This window comes from Phalaenopsis equestris, unplaced genomic scaffold, assembly GCF_001263595.1.
Source record: "Phalaenopsis equestris unplaced genomic scaffold, ASM126359v1 Scaffold000761, whole genome shotgun sequence".
Lineage (NCBI taxonomy): Eukaryota > Viridiplantae > Streptophyta > Magnoliopsida > Asparagales > Orchidaceae > Phalaenopsis > Phalaenopsis equestris.
In genome coordinates this window covers 3,377,408-3,396,174 of record NW_018165201.1, presented here as the reverse complement: position 1 = coordinate 3,396,174, position 18,767 = coordinate 3,377,408, and the positions used below count along the sequence as shown (strand labels likewise).

Genomic DNA, 18,767 nt, shown 5'->3' with positions numbered 1-18,767 from the left:
CATATATATATAATGTATTTAGTATTTACATATCTCACATCCAAAATTTCAAATTTATTTTTAAAATATTTTATATAAATTAAAATAATATTACAATCATTTCAATCTATTTTATATTTTTTTTACAAATTAACAATAATAATTATATGCTTTAATGTAAATTTACATATTAAATATAATTTCATGAAAATGCAAGTTGCATGTGAAACTCAATTTAAATACAAAAAAATATTAAAAAAAATCTAATAAATAAATGAATGCAAAAGTATGATTATTTTAATTTTTTTTATATCACCATTTAAATTTTTAAAAAATAAAATACATTTTTTCATGCATGCATATGATGGTATGTATGTGAAATTTGAAGTTTATGTGTTAGATATGTAAATGCGTAGGAATCGAGTGGTATCTACGTAAATTTTTCAATAATAGTAAAACCCTAAAAGTAAAAGGTGCATAATTTTAAATTAAAACTGAAATATATCATTTTCATGCATAATTAAAGTGACATGTAAAAATTAATGTTGAAGTTTTAGGATTTGGTTGGGGTTGCTGCAGCTTATTGAATAATCTGCTGATAATTAACTATTACAAATTTTTATTTTTTTGAAAAGTCAGACCACAGCCAGAAAGCTGCCACAGCACATAGACATGTGCGGTGCGAAAACGCTATTTTCAGCGTTTTGAAAACACATAACCTATCAAAATGTAGTTTACTCAAACATGTCAGGTGCGTTTTCAAAACGCAACCGCACCAAATAACCTGCCCCAAACAGATCCAATGTAAATACAAAAGATTTAAGCGGTATCAATGTAAATATCCCAACTAAAAATTTAAATCATGTCAATAATTAATTAATTTCACTATTTTTATTTTTTTCTAAAAAATATATTTTAAACAAAGAATGATTTTTTTAAATTAATTTTTTATTTAAACAAATGAAGAAATTGGCATACTTAATAAATCGATTGTATGCTGAGGGAGCTCTCTGCCTTTTCTCTGGAGCTGCAAAACAAAATAAAATAAAATAAAATAATTAATATATGTAAATATTAGAAATTAAATATTGTTTTATGTAAATTTCTGCTCACACACGTTTGTTGATGGTGGTGATTGTTGGAGGAGGAGAAGAAGCTTCTGCTGCTAGAAACTGATCAGCTTCTTCCTCTCCATCATAGCCGTACATTCTGTCCACAGCCTCTCCATTAATTCCTTGCTGTATTTCCTGAAAATCTCATTTCAGATTTAATTAGCAATAATTGCAAATACCATCAAGATAAATTTCAGTTTAGCATATATAACCTTGTCAAACTTTATTGTATTATACAATGTATATAGATCTTTTAGTTGGAGTTTGGCTGCTTTTATGTTAGATGTCATTTAAGAAATTTTATTTTATTATAACAAAATAATAATAATTTTTAAATTAGAAGAATATCCAAAAAAAAAGTCCGAAGTGTAAACACATAGTAAGACTTTCAGTAGAGTGTCATTTGCAGGAACAAATATTATGTCCGGACTCCGGACAGAGATACGTTCTGAGTCCAATGAAATCACGAAATGTGCAGGTGACAGAAAAAAAATTCATTTTAGCACATGAGAATATTTCCCCATTGTTATTCTGTATTATTCAGGTGTTATTGTGGTGGTATGCATGTATTATTTTGTTCTGAGAATATTATTAGTTTTATAATAACACAATAACACATCAATACCATCACAATAACATCTGAATAATGCATAATAACACAGGAGAAATATTCTCCATGTTACCGGCATGATCACAAGAAAATGAGTTTTTTTTTTTGTCAGCTCCAAGTGGAGGTGATTCATTGGACTGGAGTCCGGACCTAATGATTTTTCCATTTGCAGCCTAATGCATTTGCTTTATATTTTGAATAAGGGGTATTTACATACATAGTTCTTATGTATTTACATGTTTCACACCTAAATTAGCATTATTATCCCTTTATAAAAGTGAAATATAGCTTTTCATGCATGGGTGTAAAACATTCAAATGCTATGTATGTAAATATGAAAATATAAATATGAGACATGTAAATAGATAAGAATTTTGTGCTTCTTATGTAAATTTTTCTTTGAATAAATATGTTTTGACCACATGATGCAAAAGGATCGGGCATTGATGCAATTTTCATTTTTGTATAAGAAATACACTAAAAATGAGATCAAAATGCATGAATATCTCATGAAAATTATAGAACTGCCAAATTTTATGTAAAGATCTAAGGGTTTTTACATACATAGCTCCCAAAAAATTATTATTTACATGTGTCCCACCTCAAAATTTAATATTACAAAATCCGCCATTCTTCTTCAATGGCTATTTACATACATAGCATCCGAAACATTTTTGCACGAGAAGTTCTTAAGAGATCAATATGCATTATTGCTATTTACAAATCTAACCCCCTCTTTCGTCCAATTTTTTTGATTCTCAATCAAATATCAAAATTCATTCTTATCAAATTCTCAATGATTTGAACAGGACAAGCATCAATACATCTGTTCGGTGATTCAAAAATATCACATAGAAATAAGATTTTTGTAAATAATGATATTTCAAGTAATGTATATGTAATTATCCCAAAACACAGAACTGCAATGCAAGTATTTTCTCTAAAAATAAAAATAAAAATAAGAAATTACAGTTCTCACCAAGCTAACTGATAGCAAGCCAGTACAGTGACCGCATTTCACTGTCACCACCTTCAGCAGACTGCTGCATGGAACGCTCACCTGCATCAATGTAAAAATATATATTTCATCTATACCTAAAAGTATGGTTTTTGAGCAAAACAATGAATCATTCATGCAAATATTTGTTTTACCAACAAGAAGGTGGTGCAGAAGCTGCACTGAACATATCCTAGTTGGCATGGGAGGTCTGAGAATGGACTGTTGCAGGTGCTCATGGAGGAGGTGAAGTTGGAAGCTGAGGGTGGGAGGGATGATGAGGGAGAGGTGAAGTCTGCAATAAAAATTTCAATTTGGGGGTTAGTTATATAAATATGCAGATAATAGCAGAGTTGCAAGAAAAGCTTGCTGTTAGGTAAGAGATGGATACAACTAACTTGAGCTTTATGTTTTCAGCATTGGATGGGATTGGCAGTAGATTGATATTTTTGTCCTGTTTTACAAATGGCAATGGTGGATATAAATAGGAGTGATATTGAGTTGAGTTTAAATGAGTTAATTGAACTCAATATGGAAGATTTCAATTTTGAGTTGAATCTCATCTTAAATTAATGACCAACAACTAAAACTGAATATTAATATTTTAAAAACAAAAAATCGAAATACATCGTTGAAACTGGACTGAACGAATCAGAGGTATTCAGTTCGATTCAGTTTTTCGATTTTGACCAAATAATATACGCTCCTACCCTCATCAATTTTTGGCTAAAGATGTAACAAGAGAAGCTACTCATGATCATTGGCTTATTTGTCCTTTTATTTTCATAGAAGCATTGATGATTATACAAATAATACATCGATCCACATATATATCATAATTGTTCAATCATAATTAATTTGGTTATCTACTTTCACTACATGATTTATGCTTATTAAGGGAAAATCCGGCGCTAAACTCCGATGTTAAACGAGATTAGCATCGGCTTTATGTCGGAATTTTTTTGTTGTTAAAGTGTCAAAAATGTCGGATGCAATTAGTGTCGTTCGTAAATATCATTGTTAATAAGTTCCGTCATATCATACATGTACTTGCATGCTATACATATATACACATAGTATAAAAAAGATACATGTCATCTCTCTCTATCTCTATCTCTCTCTCTATCTCTATCTCCTCTCTATCTCTATCTCTGAGCTATTAATAACATTGCTAGAAGTCTGTGAGGAAACAACATGGCTGGTTTGTGAAGAGACTGACCATTATCTGTAGCTTTCTCCTTTCCAAATCTCCATCTATTTCCTCTCTGCCATGACTGAAGGAAGCAGCTACATGACCTCTCTCCTTTCATGTTCTAATGAGAGAGACATGCACTGATGACTTAAACAATTGAACAAAATGCCCACTTTGAAACATGGATGTTTCTAGGAAGCTTACTGAATAAGGAAAAAAAGAGTCAATTTGTCATCAAAAGTATCAATTTCTAAATATACATTTACATTTGTCTCTTCTCCCCTACAAAAAGTTTCATCACTTATTAATTACACTTCTACTTTTGTTGAATTGAATGGAATTTAATGCATGGCATCCAACCAAAGTCTTACAATGTACATGCAAACATCTTTTTCATAAATATCAAAACTTTTTAGGTGCATTTTCATACATGCATGCCACTCAATTCCCATGTATTTACATATCTAACACTTAAAAAGATGCTTTTTTTACATCTATACTACATCACAATTTGTTAAGATGATATATGTGTAAAAATTGAAGTATAGGCGTTTGGTATGTATGTAAATACATAAGAATTGGGTGGCATTTATGTAAATCATTCAAATTTGTTTATTGCAATCTTGCCCAAACTAACTTTTTCTCCATGTCAAGTATTTAAAAACGCACCTACTTCCTTTCCATAAGTATATGCATGCATTTAAACGTGCTCATATTCATAAAGTACAGCTTCTCCTGCCGGCCATTAATGGATTTTGCCATCTATATTCCTAAAAGGAGCACTGTTGAAGATGGCTTATTGAGTTGCTCACACGACTACTGTCCCCACGTGTGCACAGGTCCCACGTGCGATCTACAATTGGCTCACACGTGTGCATGAACATGCAAGTCATGTACGTGCGTCCATTGTTATCATATTAGTGATATGACATCTAAAACTTAGCAGCAGATTTGTATTTTTGGAAAATTACAATCAATGTGTAAGGAGGGTCAAACGGGGTAAATATTGCTTTTTGTTTCCACACAAATTTATTGTGTGAGGACTTACTTTTCATGTCAGTCTATCTGATTGATTTTGATGAGAAGTAATTCTTATGGGAATCAATTTTAATTGTATATACAAATATGACCATATACTGAAATATAGACTTTTCATGTATATTTTGAACGGAAATTAAAATGTTAAACTGAGCCCATATGCTGAAATGACTGAACCGAATTCATCTGTCGATGCCTCGCTAATTTCACCTCTTCAATGAATATGACATAGCCAACCGAGAGAGAGAGAGAGAGAGAGAGAGAGAGAGAGAGAGAGAGAGAGAGAGAGAGAGAATATACACAGATATTTTACAGAGAGAGGGAGGAGAGAGAGAGAGAGAGAGAGAGCTACTATAAACAGTCATTATTACCAGCAAGGATGCAAGTTCGTCGTTCTTTAAAAGCACCACCTAACATCCACACACGATCATTTTATCAAGACATAATAGATGGATGTCATATTTTACTAAATGCATTTTCTATTATTTTGTTCTTTTTATAGAAAAGGGAAGTCAAGATGAGAGGATCGGATCCTGAATCTTTTCTCGGAATCCCACACACTCTCTTTCAATAACATTATAATCTTAAAAACCTTCAAGGAGCCATTTTTTTAAGGCTCATCCGAAGTTCAAGTTAAATGCACAATTCGAAAGACCAACTCTCTTCTACCTTTCTTCCCAAAATATAAGATCGTTACCGAATTGTATGTACTCAAGAACGACACACAAGTAATGTCCTAAAAGGGTTCAACGATGAGGTTTTGATATATAAATTTGATTACCTAAATCAGATTACTTCTAACAAAAATATATACCAAAACCATTGGTATAAAACAATTGGAAGATTTGCATCCATAACAATGAATTCCTATGTATTTATCTAACATCAAAACTTCAATTTTTACATACAAGCCATATTACCTATGTATGCAAAAGTATATTTGGCATTTTAGAAATTAAAATAGTAATATCTTTTAGGTGATACAAAATCTTTTGGCGGTATAAATGTGAAAAACAATTTATGTATTCAATATGTAAAATGATATGGGTGATATGCATGTAAATGCCCCAATATAATTGGTTTAATTCAAGCTGCCATCAATGCTTTACCAGCACATGCCCAGGGACTTTAATAGCCCATTTATCATCTATCACATCTAGTGGAATGATGGTTAGAAACAATACTTGCGCTATTGTGGCTCAAATGTGGTTTTGAAGGCAACATGATTTATATATTCACTATACACAAAACAATGAAAAAAAAAGAAAGAAAAAGACTAATTGCTAATTGAGCCCGGCCTATCTTCTTGCATCAACTTGTAAACATTTTTTGCAATTAAGCCCTTTTCAATGGCCAGTTGCCAGAACAATGCTAGCATGTCACTTCTATCAGCATAAGAAGCACAAATGCATTTATAAATCTTTGATGTTATCATGAGCTTGTTCTTCAGCATATTATTCAGAATTTCGGAGGCTACTATTGGCTTTCCGGCACTCAGGTATGAATACGAAAGAAAAGTGTATACGATACCGTCTCCAGGAATTTAACTTGCATATTTGCATAAATCTTTTGAGCGTAATCTACCAAACCTCGTTTACAGAGTCGTCGAATTAATGATCTGTATATGGACTTATCAGCAAAAAACCCTCTTTTCACTATATCATCAGGTATGCTGAGCACTTCCTCGAGGTTATTTTGATTGCAGTAACCATCAACAAGCCATGAGAATGTGCTATAATTAGGGGAGATTCCTGCATAAAAAAAATGAGCAGAGTAATAGGTTGATGCTGCCCAAAAGAGAGATGTGCTAAAGATAAAAAACCAAAGGTGTATGTACATACATACCACCCAATTTCTACTAGTTTATATATCTAACACCAAAACTCTATTTTTTATATTTATACCACTCAAATATTTCATATCACGTCAAAAATATCACTATTGTAACTTTTAGAAAGTAAAATACAACTTTTCATGCATGGGTAAGGTAGAATCTATATGTGTGTGTGTGTGTGTGTGTGTGTGTGTGCCGCATACCTTGGCCTGTTGGTTGGCATCCTCGGTGTAAAACCCCTCAAATCGGGGGTTTGAATCCCCTCTAGCACAACTTGGCCTTAAGGAGGTGGTACTCAAATTATTTGGCACATTAGGAGTAGTTGGAGGCTCATATAATAGCCTCTGGTCATTCCTTTAATATATATACCTCTCTCTCTCTCTCTCTCTTTCTCTCTCTCTCATATATATATACACATAGATATATATATATATATATATATATATATCTCTCTGTGAGTGTGTGTGTATAAAAACTGAAGTTTAGATGCCATTAGATATGTAAATATATAAGTATTAAGTGGTATGTATGTAAATCTTCCAAAACCAAAATCTTTGCTGACAATAACTTACAAGCTACAGCATGTCAGCATGAATGCATTGTAATCAAAAGCGCTTCGCATTTTCAAAGAAATATGGCACCCAAAGCTATAAGTCTTAGGCATCACCATGGGTTCTTATGTGGTAAATAAATGTGCTAAAAAGTAATAGTTATTCAATTTAGTAAGTATATTTCAAGTATAAGGAATAGTTTTAAAATTATTAAATTATGATCATCATATGAAACTATGTTAAGCAAAATAATAAAACTTGAAATTTTGTTGTAGGCAAAGGTAAGTAGACTATCTACTTGAACTGCTTATGTGTGTTGAATGAGTCTAAGAATAATCTAATCTTGGCATATATTTATTCCATTTTCATTATTAAAAAACCAGGGAACTAAAATTAAATGAAAAGTTCTGCAGCATTATGGATCACAGAAGACAAATAGAAACAAAGTTCAAGTGAAGTTCTGCGTTCTTTCTTTTCAAATCAGCAAAAAATGGAACTATTTTAAGCAAAATTTATAATTTCTCAGGGAGTAAAGGTTGAACAATGGCCTGACAAGCCTTGCTACCCAACTGTTACCATGCAATATAAAACTTCGTCACCCTGGAATTCTGTACTTGAATTTTCCTGCAGTCTGGAGAAAAAATTTGTGCTAAGGTTTACTTTTTATATTTATAGCACCAAAATTTTTTATATCACATCCAAAATATCACTAATAGAAGTTTTAAAAAGTGAAACCTTTCATGCACAGGTAAGATGGCATATATGGAAAAATTGAAGTTTAGGTGTTAGAAATGTAAATACATAAGAATTGAGTGATAAGTTTGTAAACCTTCTTTTTATTTAATACATAGATAATGGGAAAAAAATTAACAATAGGAAAAATAGGCTAATTAGCCCATTGAAAACTCATGGACCTTTTAGGCCTATTTAGTTGTTTTGTTCATTGTAAATCCAGTCCAAATATTTAAAACTCAGTTTCAATTTCAGTTTCAATCTCATCACAATATTTAAATTTTGATAGTTTGTATAGTTTCAATGATATCAGCATTCAGTTTTGATGCCTTACTCTAGATTTTATTATTAAATATTTTAAGAAAACCTATTTAAGATAATAAACAAACAGAATTATAAATTAAAGCTTTAGTTACAACACATGAAATTTGATAAGAGCCTCTGAAATAGAATTGTAATAGAATTGCACAATCAGTTAAGAATTTTAGCAAAGTTAAATCTAAACCCTATGAGTTTCAGCTGAAACACCTTGAGTTTCATTCAAAACAATATCTAAATTCAAGTTTCGACTAAAACTCGTTAATCTCTCCTAAAACCAAAATATTAAACAAATGAGACATAATCGAAAATGACTACAAGACCTAATGCAAGGAAAGAAAAGCCTGAGATAGGATCCAATGGATGAATATGAAGTGGAAATATTAAAGGATGAGCACTCTTTTAATATTAGATTACAACATTATAAATCTTATCTGATACGCAAATGTTTATTTGCTTGTAATAAATGTTACCCAACATTTTAAAAAGCGAATGAGCAAAGCAAAGCTTTTGACTGCCACATAAAATGAAGTGCAAGCTTCAACATTTTAATTTTAAATATTTAAAAATATAAAATATATTATGATAAAATAAATTTTAAAAATTACAAATAAAAAAACTTTCATGCCTGAAATATACAAGTTTTATCATTTTCAATTAGTGACATTAATTTAAAACAAGAAAATGAAATCACATTAGCTTGAATTTTATTATGTAATAGCTATTTATATTAAATAAAATTATTCTAATAAATAAGCATTATAAAGAAAGCTTAAAATGAAATTAAGTTAAAAATAAACAATAGATGATGGCAAGATAAAAGAAAATCATCAAATTATAGGTGTGGTTAACAACAAGTGGAGGAGACAAACAAAACATAGGTGTTACAATTGGATGAATGGAGAAGAGAACAAGATAAAAAACCTAAAAAAAAAAAGCAACAAATAGGTGGCAATGCTTAAGGCATTTTCTTAAGGATAGAAACTGAATCCCATATTTTATATATTAAGAGGGGCAAAAGGGCAATGTAGAGAGAGATTTAAAATGGGGCAATTCTTTGATACAATAGACAAATGAAATTCAAAGATTTTTTCTAAGAAATAAAAGTTTAGTGAAGTAGAACTTGCCTCGATGATAGAAGTGGAGGTATGAGCCACCAAGCAAAGGCTTAGTTCAAAAGTATGCATTTAGAAATGGCAATGCAAAAAGTTGATGAGATAAGAGAGTTAGATTGGGTTAGACGAGAGATGAAAGAGAGAACACAAAAGAAACGATGGTATTGAAATGACATGAAGCTTTTGTATTCAAAAAGAGGAACTTGGGATAGATATTTCTTTTTATTCTTGACCTCTTTTGTTTTCATTTCTTTCCATTTGAAAATCATAAAATGTTGAATTAGGCTGTCAAAATTCAATACAAATGTCCACGCTTCAGAGCATATCATGAAGCATATCTCATACAAGGAAGCTTACATTTCATACCACAAACACTTTGATGTTCATAGTTTTAGAGCGTTTTGGAACCGCTTTGCTTCAAAGTGCATTTTTGTTTGAAAAATGTTTTGTGTTGGGTGTATTCACCTTCATGAATCATTTCCAAATACACCATTTCAATAAATTTGATGTGTATACCAATTTTAAAGAAAAAATTAAAGAGTGAAGGGAAGACATGACAACAATGATGATGATGAAGATCTTGACAATGATGCTAATGAGAAACAAATCATAGTATCATTGCAGAATCATTTCATACAAGAGTTGTTAAAGCAAGGAGTAGGCTAACAAAGAGTAGATTAAGAATGTGTGTTCGTTTTACTAGCACCAGTAGTTTAAATGAGCAACTTGAGGGATCAAACTAATAGGAATTTCATTTCAATAATTTTGTAAAGTTTACACCGTTCAATGCATGGGCTTCTTAAAACTAATTTATTACATAAGAAAACTCCTCTTCATAATACAAAATTCAAGATAAAATAATCAATTATTTAGTGCAATATGCTAACTTTAATTCATAGTTGCTTAGTTGTTAATTAAGAGTATTTTGCTAATTGCAATGTATGATGTGCAACAATGTTTTTAGCAAACTTAATTGATTATAATTTTAGACAAGGTTTATTTGATTGTTTGAAGAACCTCATTGTGCAGCCCCGCACTCTTAATCCAAACCATTCATGATGTAAAAACAAAAGGGCAAAAAAGTCAAACGGTTAATAAAAAAATTAGCATTTAGCATGAGACAGTCGCCAGATAGCTCATCCCAATAACAAGCATACTTCAGCTAACATAGATGCAAACATTCATAATATCGTTAAAATAATTTGACACGTAATCATAAAAGAGAAAAGTGTCAAATTGATCCCTAACTCTTTGCAAGGAACATTTTAGTACCAAAGTTTATAAAAGTGTCAATTTAGTCACCAGAATCTTTTAACATGGTTGAAATTGTTCCCAATGAAGACTCTTTTAACCCTCATTAAAAGAGTCAATGAACTAATTTAGCAATTCTATAAATTCTTGGACTGAAATGGCCCCATGTAAGCAATCATTAGACTATTTTGACACTTTACTCAAACATAAAATAACTTAAGTAATAAGCATTACCTGCATTTAGCATTTCAAAAAGGACTTCTTTCGCATTATCTAATTCCCCGACTTTGCTAAATCCATGAATGAGAGACTTATAAGTAAAATGATCAAGAACCAATCCTTTTTCCAGCATCTTGTTCCTAAATTTCCATGCAAAATCCATGTTGCCTCTCTTGCAATATGCATTGATTAATGTATTGCACGTAATATTATCAGCTTCGATATTTCTCTCTTCCATCTCATTCAATAGTTTATTAACAGCCTTCATCTTCCCCTCCTCACAGAGCTTTCGAATGACAGCATTGTACGTCTGAACACCCGGTCGTAATCCTCTCGTTTCCATTTCTTCGCGTAATTTAAGTGCCTCATCAAGCTCATTAACTCTACAAAATCCGACGATGAGAGTTGTATAAGTCACCTGGTTAGGAATAGCACCTTTAATTTCTTTGAAAAGCCTGAGCGCCTCTCTCATTCTCCCTTCTCTGCAAAATCCATGGATGAGAGCATTATAAGTCATGATATCTGGACTGACACCTTCCTTTCCCATTCTATCCTGAACAGCCAAAGCCTCGTAATGCATCCCCCTCCTACAGAAAAGTGAAATAAGCGTATTATACGTGAATAAATCCGGAATGACACCCTTATAATCCATCTCCCTCACCAACTTCTCCGCTTTCTCAACATCGCCAGATTTAAAGCAAACGTGAATCATGACGTTATAGATGTAAATATTTGGCACGACTCCTACTGTAAGCATTTCATGGTAAACCTTCCAAGCCGTAGCCGTTCGCCTCGACTTTGCCAGCATGCTCAACAAAGCATTGCAAGCATGCGGATCCAGTTTGAGGCCTTCGTTCTTCATATGGTCAAATATTTGGAGTGCGTCCTCGGCCATCTTTGATTGTGAATATATGATTATGAGCCAGTTTAAAATTTGTGAATTTGTCTTAGGATCATCATAATAACACAGTAATGAACTCAGCACAGCAGGAGAAGAGAGAAATTCCTTGAAAGCAAACTTTTCAAGAAGATTTCTAGCGGTTTTGAATTGCCTGTTCTTAGTGAGGACAAGAAGCATGGTCCAGAAGGATTGGAGAGAATGGTGGTAGTGTGGCAGAGATTGTGCCCATCTGAAGAAAATCCATGAGAAGGAAGCATCTTTTGATAGTAGAAGAATAATTTGGTTTATATTGGAAGAGGTAAGGAAGAAACTGATTGCGCCATTCGACAGTTTATGCCAATTCCCCTTCAAAATAACAGCATAAACACTTTGAATAAATGAAGTGTCACTTCTTCCGACAAAAAGTGTACCCATGTGAAGAAACCCAATTGATTTATTCTCTAACATAGAACCAGAAGAGGTTGGGTATTAGTCGAATCATATGAATATCTTCATTGTAGTTTACATGCACCATAACTGTTTGCTAAAATGTCAGCATGAAGAGAATATAAACAATAGGAGCAAGCTTCACGCAATAAATTATAATAATATGTAATAATTATTTAAATAATGTAAAATATGTCGAATTATTCAGTAAGATAAACCAAAATATTTACATAGAAAATTTAAAACAGATACATGAAGTAATGGTTCATACAAATAACAAGCTTAACTCTAGCATAGTGATGATGATGATGACAATAATAAAAATAGATAGATCCCACAGAACAAAAGTAAAAAAATTGAGAGCATTATAAACAAGAAAATTGCAAATCAAATTAGGAAAATTTCCTTACATGGAACACAATTCTTATGTATTTACATATCTCATACCTAAGTTATCATAGTATCATATAGCACTTTAGTTCTTTAAACTTATGCATGAAAATGTGCATTCCACTTTTAAAAAGTGGTAATAGTGTTTTTTTTTTAATATGACATTAAATATTTGAGTTTTATGAGAGCAAATATGGAAGTTATGGTGTGGGATATGTAAATACATAAGAATTATGTGCTATGTATATAAATGCCCCATCAAATTATGAGCTTTTGCAGCATAAAAGAGGATAACAAAGGATGGTGAAAATAAATAAAAAAGGAATTCGTAATGGAATGGTAGCATAAAATCTAGCATATGTTGATAAGCTACCTATTTCTTTAAAATTACTATCATAGCACCCTGATCTCATTACTCTTTCAAAAACTCCACTCAATTAATAGATTAAATCATATACATGTGATGACTAACTCAGAGAATTAACCTCTAATGCATTTAAAAAGTCATCCCAAGATTTAAATATCTAAAACCTCAAAAAACAACCAAGTAAATGTAAATATTCCCATCCATACCTGTTAGCTTCAACCCAACAGAAGATGTTGAAGGAGAATTGACAGTAACTGAGGATGCCAATCTATTTTTTTCTGTCTGTTAGGCAAGCCCATCACAAGCAGCCGATGAAGCATTTAAAAGTTTCAATCATCTTGACTTAAACTGATTGGATATGATTGCACCTATAACATCAACAAATTAAGATTCAATGCCATTCAGGAGTCAACTGAAAGTAATAGCGTTTTAAATGTTTGGAGAGTGCTAAATTTAAGGTTAATTTGCATAAATAGCACACAATTCTTATGCATTTACATATCTCACACCTAAACTTTCATATTTAGATACATAGCACTTCGGTGTTTTAAATCTATTCATGAAAAGCTGTATTTAGTCTTAAAAAAGTGATTATAATGTCATTTTTGAAGTGATAATAAGGATTTGAGTGTTATGTGTGCAAATATGAAAGTATAGGTGTGAGATGTGTAAATACATAAGAATTGTATGCTGTGCATGTAAATGCCCCTAAATTTAATTGAGAACTTGTGTCCAAAAAAGGCTGCGCAAGTGTAGAACTATTGCCTAATGAACTACTTTAAACGTATGATGTCTTCTTAAAAACTTACTGAATGCTCTTGATGTTAGCATGGCTTCTGAGAATTTAAAGTTAAATGTTACTCTCTTGTTCATGTTAATTTTTTTCTTATTATTTTTTTAGTTATATGCTTTTTTTAAAAAAAATTAAAATATGCAGCCTTCATCTTCTATATATGAGATCAAATGTTTACTTATTCATCGAACAGATGTATGCTTATGTTGGTGTAGAGGTCCAATTCTACAAGTAAAGGATTAAAAGCTAGTCCCATCAATTTTTCCATATCATCTTTAGTAGTTGTACAAGTTAGCAGTATCATGCTTAGTTTTGCATTGAACTTTTATTGTGCCTGCCATTTATTTCATTTGCCTTACAATTTATCAGCAAGGTCATGCTCTCATAAAATTTGTAACTGCAGCATCACAAAAAGTACTAAGGGGTTGTTTGGCAACTTCTATGATTTAATTCTAGTAGAATTAGTGAATCTTACAAATCCAAATTTAGTAAATCCAGAGGCTGCTAAATCCTAGAAATCGTTCGTCAAGAAATTTGATAAATCCAATTAAATCCTATAAAACTGTTCGGTAGCTGCTTTTAAGATTTAAGTCTATTAGTTCAATTTATTTTTTTAATTACTTTTAATTATATAAATCATCAAGCAATAACTTTAAGTTAATTAATTACTAAGATTAATTTTTTATAATTAATTTATTATCATTAATTAGTACATATTAATCATAATTAGTATATAACATCTAGAATTCAAAATTGCTTAAAATTTATAACTACTTAAACATAAAAAATAGATTATTTATTGATAAAACTAGCTTAATTCCCATCCTTCCTCGTTGTTGAATACCTAGTAAAGAAGCTAGCTTGCTTCGTCTCCGACGATCACCCTCCTCATCTTTGAAGCAATGATTGAGGTTGCCTCCATCTCCTCTGTCTAGGCTTCCTTCTACCGCGAACACTGCATTAAGCCATGTAACCTTGAGAGCTACGTCGCTCTCAAGCGCAACCCTAGCAAGAACAATGCCCACCCAAACTTCATTCGCAACTGCCATCACATGAACACGAGTATGACAAGTTCAAGGCCCACATCAATAGCCTTCCTGACTCCATCCGCCGCCATTCCAAACACCTTCCCTACTTTCTTCCCCTTCGTGTATTTCTTGACTAAATCCCTTAAATTCGCCGAACAACTAAATTTACTAAATCCTAGCTTTATGCCGAAATCCGGGGATATAAAAGGTACTTTCTTACCATCTGGTAGGATTTAACTTAAATCGCAGCTTAACTCCATTACCAGACAGTCCCTAAGAAAGATATGATACAATGTGTCATACCTTTGTTCTAAATTCTTCCAAATGTTCAGCATCAATGAATTATTTCTACTTATAATTTTTTCTACCGCAGCTTCCCTAGTTATCTTTAATCTGATGTGATCGTTTTCAAGTTACATAAATGATTAAAAAATTGGGATTAAGAGCAGATTGCTACTACATCAAGCTTATTGAGTTAAAACCCAACCACATTGCATGCCACTGTTAGTACTGGTTAGCTTCAGACTGTCAGAATGTTAAGTTGCTACCAAAGAGGAAAATATTCAAATTCTTAAATAAATCCAAGAGCACAGAATTCACAGTTAATGGCAGCGGTGATGAACGGGATTGACTTCAATGGCAAATGTTTTAGTCATGATTATTCAAAAAAATTAAAATTAAAAAGAATATTAACCTGCTGGAGAATTATGTTAATGATTGTTAGAAAATTAGGGTAAATATAAATATAAATTTGATTGTTTTGGAAAATGAAAACTTCAGAACCGGCCCTTCAGCCTCCTTAAGCTCCCACGCAGATCTTGTGACATCCTTAGCAATTTTATTAGCTTGATCGCAGCGGAAAAATAAATAAATAAGATTGAAAAACCATAAAAAACTCTCTAATCAATGAAGAACACCCGGAGAAAAGAAATTAGAGCGCCGTAAGAGAAGTCAAAGAAATGAAATGCTTGAAGTGGAACTGGTGAAAAAGAGATTAAATGAGAGTTAGAGATTCACCGTAAGAAGAAGTTCTAGCGAGTCGAAGGAGAAAATGGGAAACGAAGCTTCGTCCGGAGGTATAGCAGGAAAATGGGACCGCAGAGGAGGCGAGTGCCAGCGTCGCGGAAGTGAAAGATTTGGCCGCTAATTTCCCCGCCGGAATGGGAAAGTGGGGAAAGTGGTCGTTTATCGAATAACTTCGTTAACATCATAATCAAACGACTTATGTTAATCCCTCTTCGTCATATGGGGTTTTGTAGTGATTTGAGGGTTTTAACGACCTCAAAATTAAGCGAGTTAAAGCTCGTTGAATTCTAATCATTGAGACACTTAATTTGAATATAAATATATTAAATTTGGAGATTGTTTGACCATCAATTAATGATATAAAATCTCCAAATGTGCTTTATTGGCTTGATGTAGTCTTTATTGAACTTGGATTAGACCAATTTTGCCATCATTTGGTTCGTTTTGTCAAGACGGTCAAGTTGACTATAAACTTGATGAATTCATATAGTAGACGATCTTCAATTTGAATCAAAATATTTCTTATTCAATAAATTATCTTGAGATTTCTATCAAATAATAAAAAAATATTGTTGATACATCAGTTACCCCATATTTTTAGTACTTGAATCGTTTGAAAATATAAAGCATTATGAGAGTCTTCCTCATCATTTCATATTCCCCAAAAGCCTTGTATGAAATATCTGATATTAATGCTTCATGGAGCATTCCGAAAAATGGTGAAGTGCTTTTGAAAAGACATTGTATTATATCGTTGCTGGTAGTGTTGGTGGTGTTCGGAAACAGTGATTGCTCAAAGGTTTGGCACGTAGGCATGCATATTAAGGTATACATGCTTGTGCATTTGAGAAAATGAGCAGAAATATGTGTTAAAAATGTAATGGGATCTACAACGAGCATGGATACAAGCTGGGATGCAACTGAGTGAGCTGATATGAGCAGACCCAACTTTGAGGCCGTGAGTGCACCCGTGTGTGCTCACTCGGGTTTGAGGTCTATTGACAGTGAAGGCAAGGTGCATGGGCATGCGTAGGCAGTGGCAACAGGTGTGTGAGTGTCTATAGAGCAGTGTGTGCATGGCAGGGGTAGCACGTGGGCGAGCATGGAGCAGCAAACCATTGAGGGTAGCAAGTGTGGACAGTTGTTAGGGTTTGCTGGGCTGGGTCAAGTCAAGGGATTTGGGAAAGTGTTGGCTGCTAGGCTGGGTCAGGTCACGTGGTTCCAAATGGTTTGCAGAATAGTTCATGTGGGGCTGTGCATAATGTTGTGTGCAATACCGCGCACGCATCTGAACGCATATGTGCACACATTTATGTGCACTTGCATGCGTGCCCACGGAGCTACAAGCATGAAAGATTTCAATTTATTTATTTATTTTTTCACCCTTTTACCCAAAATTTGGCCTACGAATAGGCCCAATAAGAAGGGGAGAAGGCACACTTCATCTTCTCAAGCTGAAGAGTCACTTGGCTTGTTGTTGCACCTCCTTTCTGGCTTATTGTTGTGCTTTTTTTTTGTGTTGTTGTTGCACTTAGGATTAATTTATGGCCTGCTGTTATACCTTTTTTCACATTGTTGTTGCACTTAGAGCTCCTTTCTAGCTTATTGTTGTTCAATTTCCCATGTGTTATTGTTGCGCTTAAAAACATTTTATTATATGTTGTTATTCCTTTTTTTTTTTTTTTACGCTGCTATTGCACAACATTGGAGCTTATTATTGTGTCTTTTCTTTTGTGTTACTATTGTGTTCAGAGTCCTTTATGGCTAGTTATTATGCTTTATGGGCAAGATTTTTTGTGCTTTGAGATGTCAGCATCTTGAGAATCTCAACCCTCTAAAGATTAGATGAAGTGCCATAATTTTGAGGAGGTAATGTTGATATTCACAGAGGATGAGGTAGATTTTTTTCTTAAAGGTGTGGAATAAATAGTTCACAAAGATCAAATAACTTATTGGCAAGTACAAATGGATGTATAATGTTAGTGCAAAGTAGATATTAGCCTTGGGAGATCAGCTGGTAGAGTGTACGATTGAATTATCCATTATAACGATTGTTCTTTCTATAAAGCTGAGAGCTAAATAATACTTGAGAAGAATTGATTGAGGCATGAGTTATTCATAGTTAGAAGATTGAGAATGTGAGAGTTTTTCGAGCAAAGAAGTTAGCACTTCTAGAGGAGAAAAAAAAGTTGTTGGCCCAAAATGTAGGAAAAGTTCCATCAAGACTTGTGTTGTTATTTTGTGCCTATCCCTGCAACTACCTCGTGCTCACCTTTATTGGTGTGATGTATTTCACATATTTCGGCCATGATATCCATGACACCAGTCATGCGTGCCTTTTTTGGCATGATAGTTAGGACCAATGTCTCGAAGTTACCCCCTCATGGTGATGACATTGAGAGGCTACCGAATGCTGCCAAAATTCCGTCTGAATAGTTAAATTGAACTTGCAATTCAAACAAAACTTTCAAATCATCAATTAATGAAGAAAATTTAAATTAAATTATTAAATAAGAAAAATGAAAAAGTTAAATAAAAACTTAACAACATAAGATTTATAGACGATAAATCAGCCATCAACGAGCTTGAATGGAATCTGTAATGAACATGGTATTTAGCTTAATAAGCTTGAACTTAAACGGAATTGAATAAAAATAAAACTTCAAAATTATTTATTGGGGACCCGATACTCTTCAACAAACTCAAATGAAATTTGTAATGAACTCGATAGTTAGCTTAAGAAGCTTGAACTTAATTTATCACCGACTTTCAAAATAATAAATATCATGAGCTATAAATATATCAAGAAGTGAATAAGTAAAACTCTTTATTTGAAAACAAATAATGATCACAATGAAATATATTTTGAATATTTAGATGAAATTAAA

General features: G+C 32.6%; 2 protein-coding genes across 2 annotated transcripts in view; both read right to left on the bottom strand.

The window, feature by feature from the left end:
* Positions 1–3,302, bottom strand: part of LOC110030999 (protein YABBY 7-like) — a 4,886-nt gene extending 1,584 nt beyond the window's left edge. The window contains exons 1-5 of the mRNA XM_020734012.1: positions 3,097–3,302; positions 2,854–2,993; positions 2,681–2,761; positions 1,097–1,226; positions 958–1,006 (exon numbers count right to left, since the gene is read on the bottom strand). Coding sequence (XP_020589671.1) covers positions 958–1,006; positions 1,097–1,226; positions 2,681–2,761; positions 2,854–2,937 — 344 coding nt within the window. The 5' untranslated portion in view covers positions 2,938–2,993; positions 3,097–3,302. The remainder of the gene's footprint in view (positions 1–957; positions 1,007–1,096; positions 1,227–2,680; positions 2,762–2,853; positions 2,994–3,096) is intronic.
* A 2,679-nt stretch (positions 3,303–5,981) lies between these two features.
* Positions 5,982–16,063, bottom strand: LOC110030948 (pentatricopeptide repeat-containing protein At5g38730-like). The gene is given in 5 exon segments (XM_020733950.1): positions 5,982–6,458; positions 6,461–6,679; positions 10,964–12,289; positions 13,239–13,400; positions 15,871–16,063. Coding segments are annotated over 3 exon segments (1,773 nt in total). The 5' UTR covers positions 12,264–12,289; positions 13,239–13,400; positions 15,871–16,063; the 3' UTR covers positions 5,982–6,204.
* Between the last annotated feature and the right edge of the window lie 2,704 nt (positions 16,064–18,767).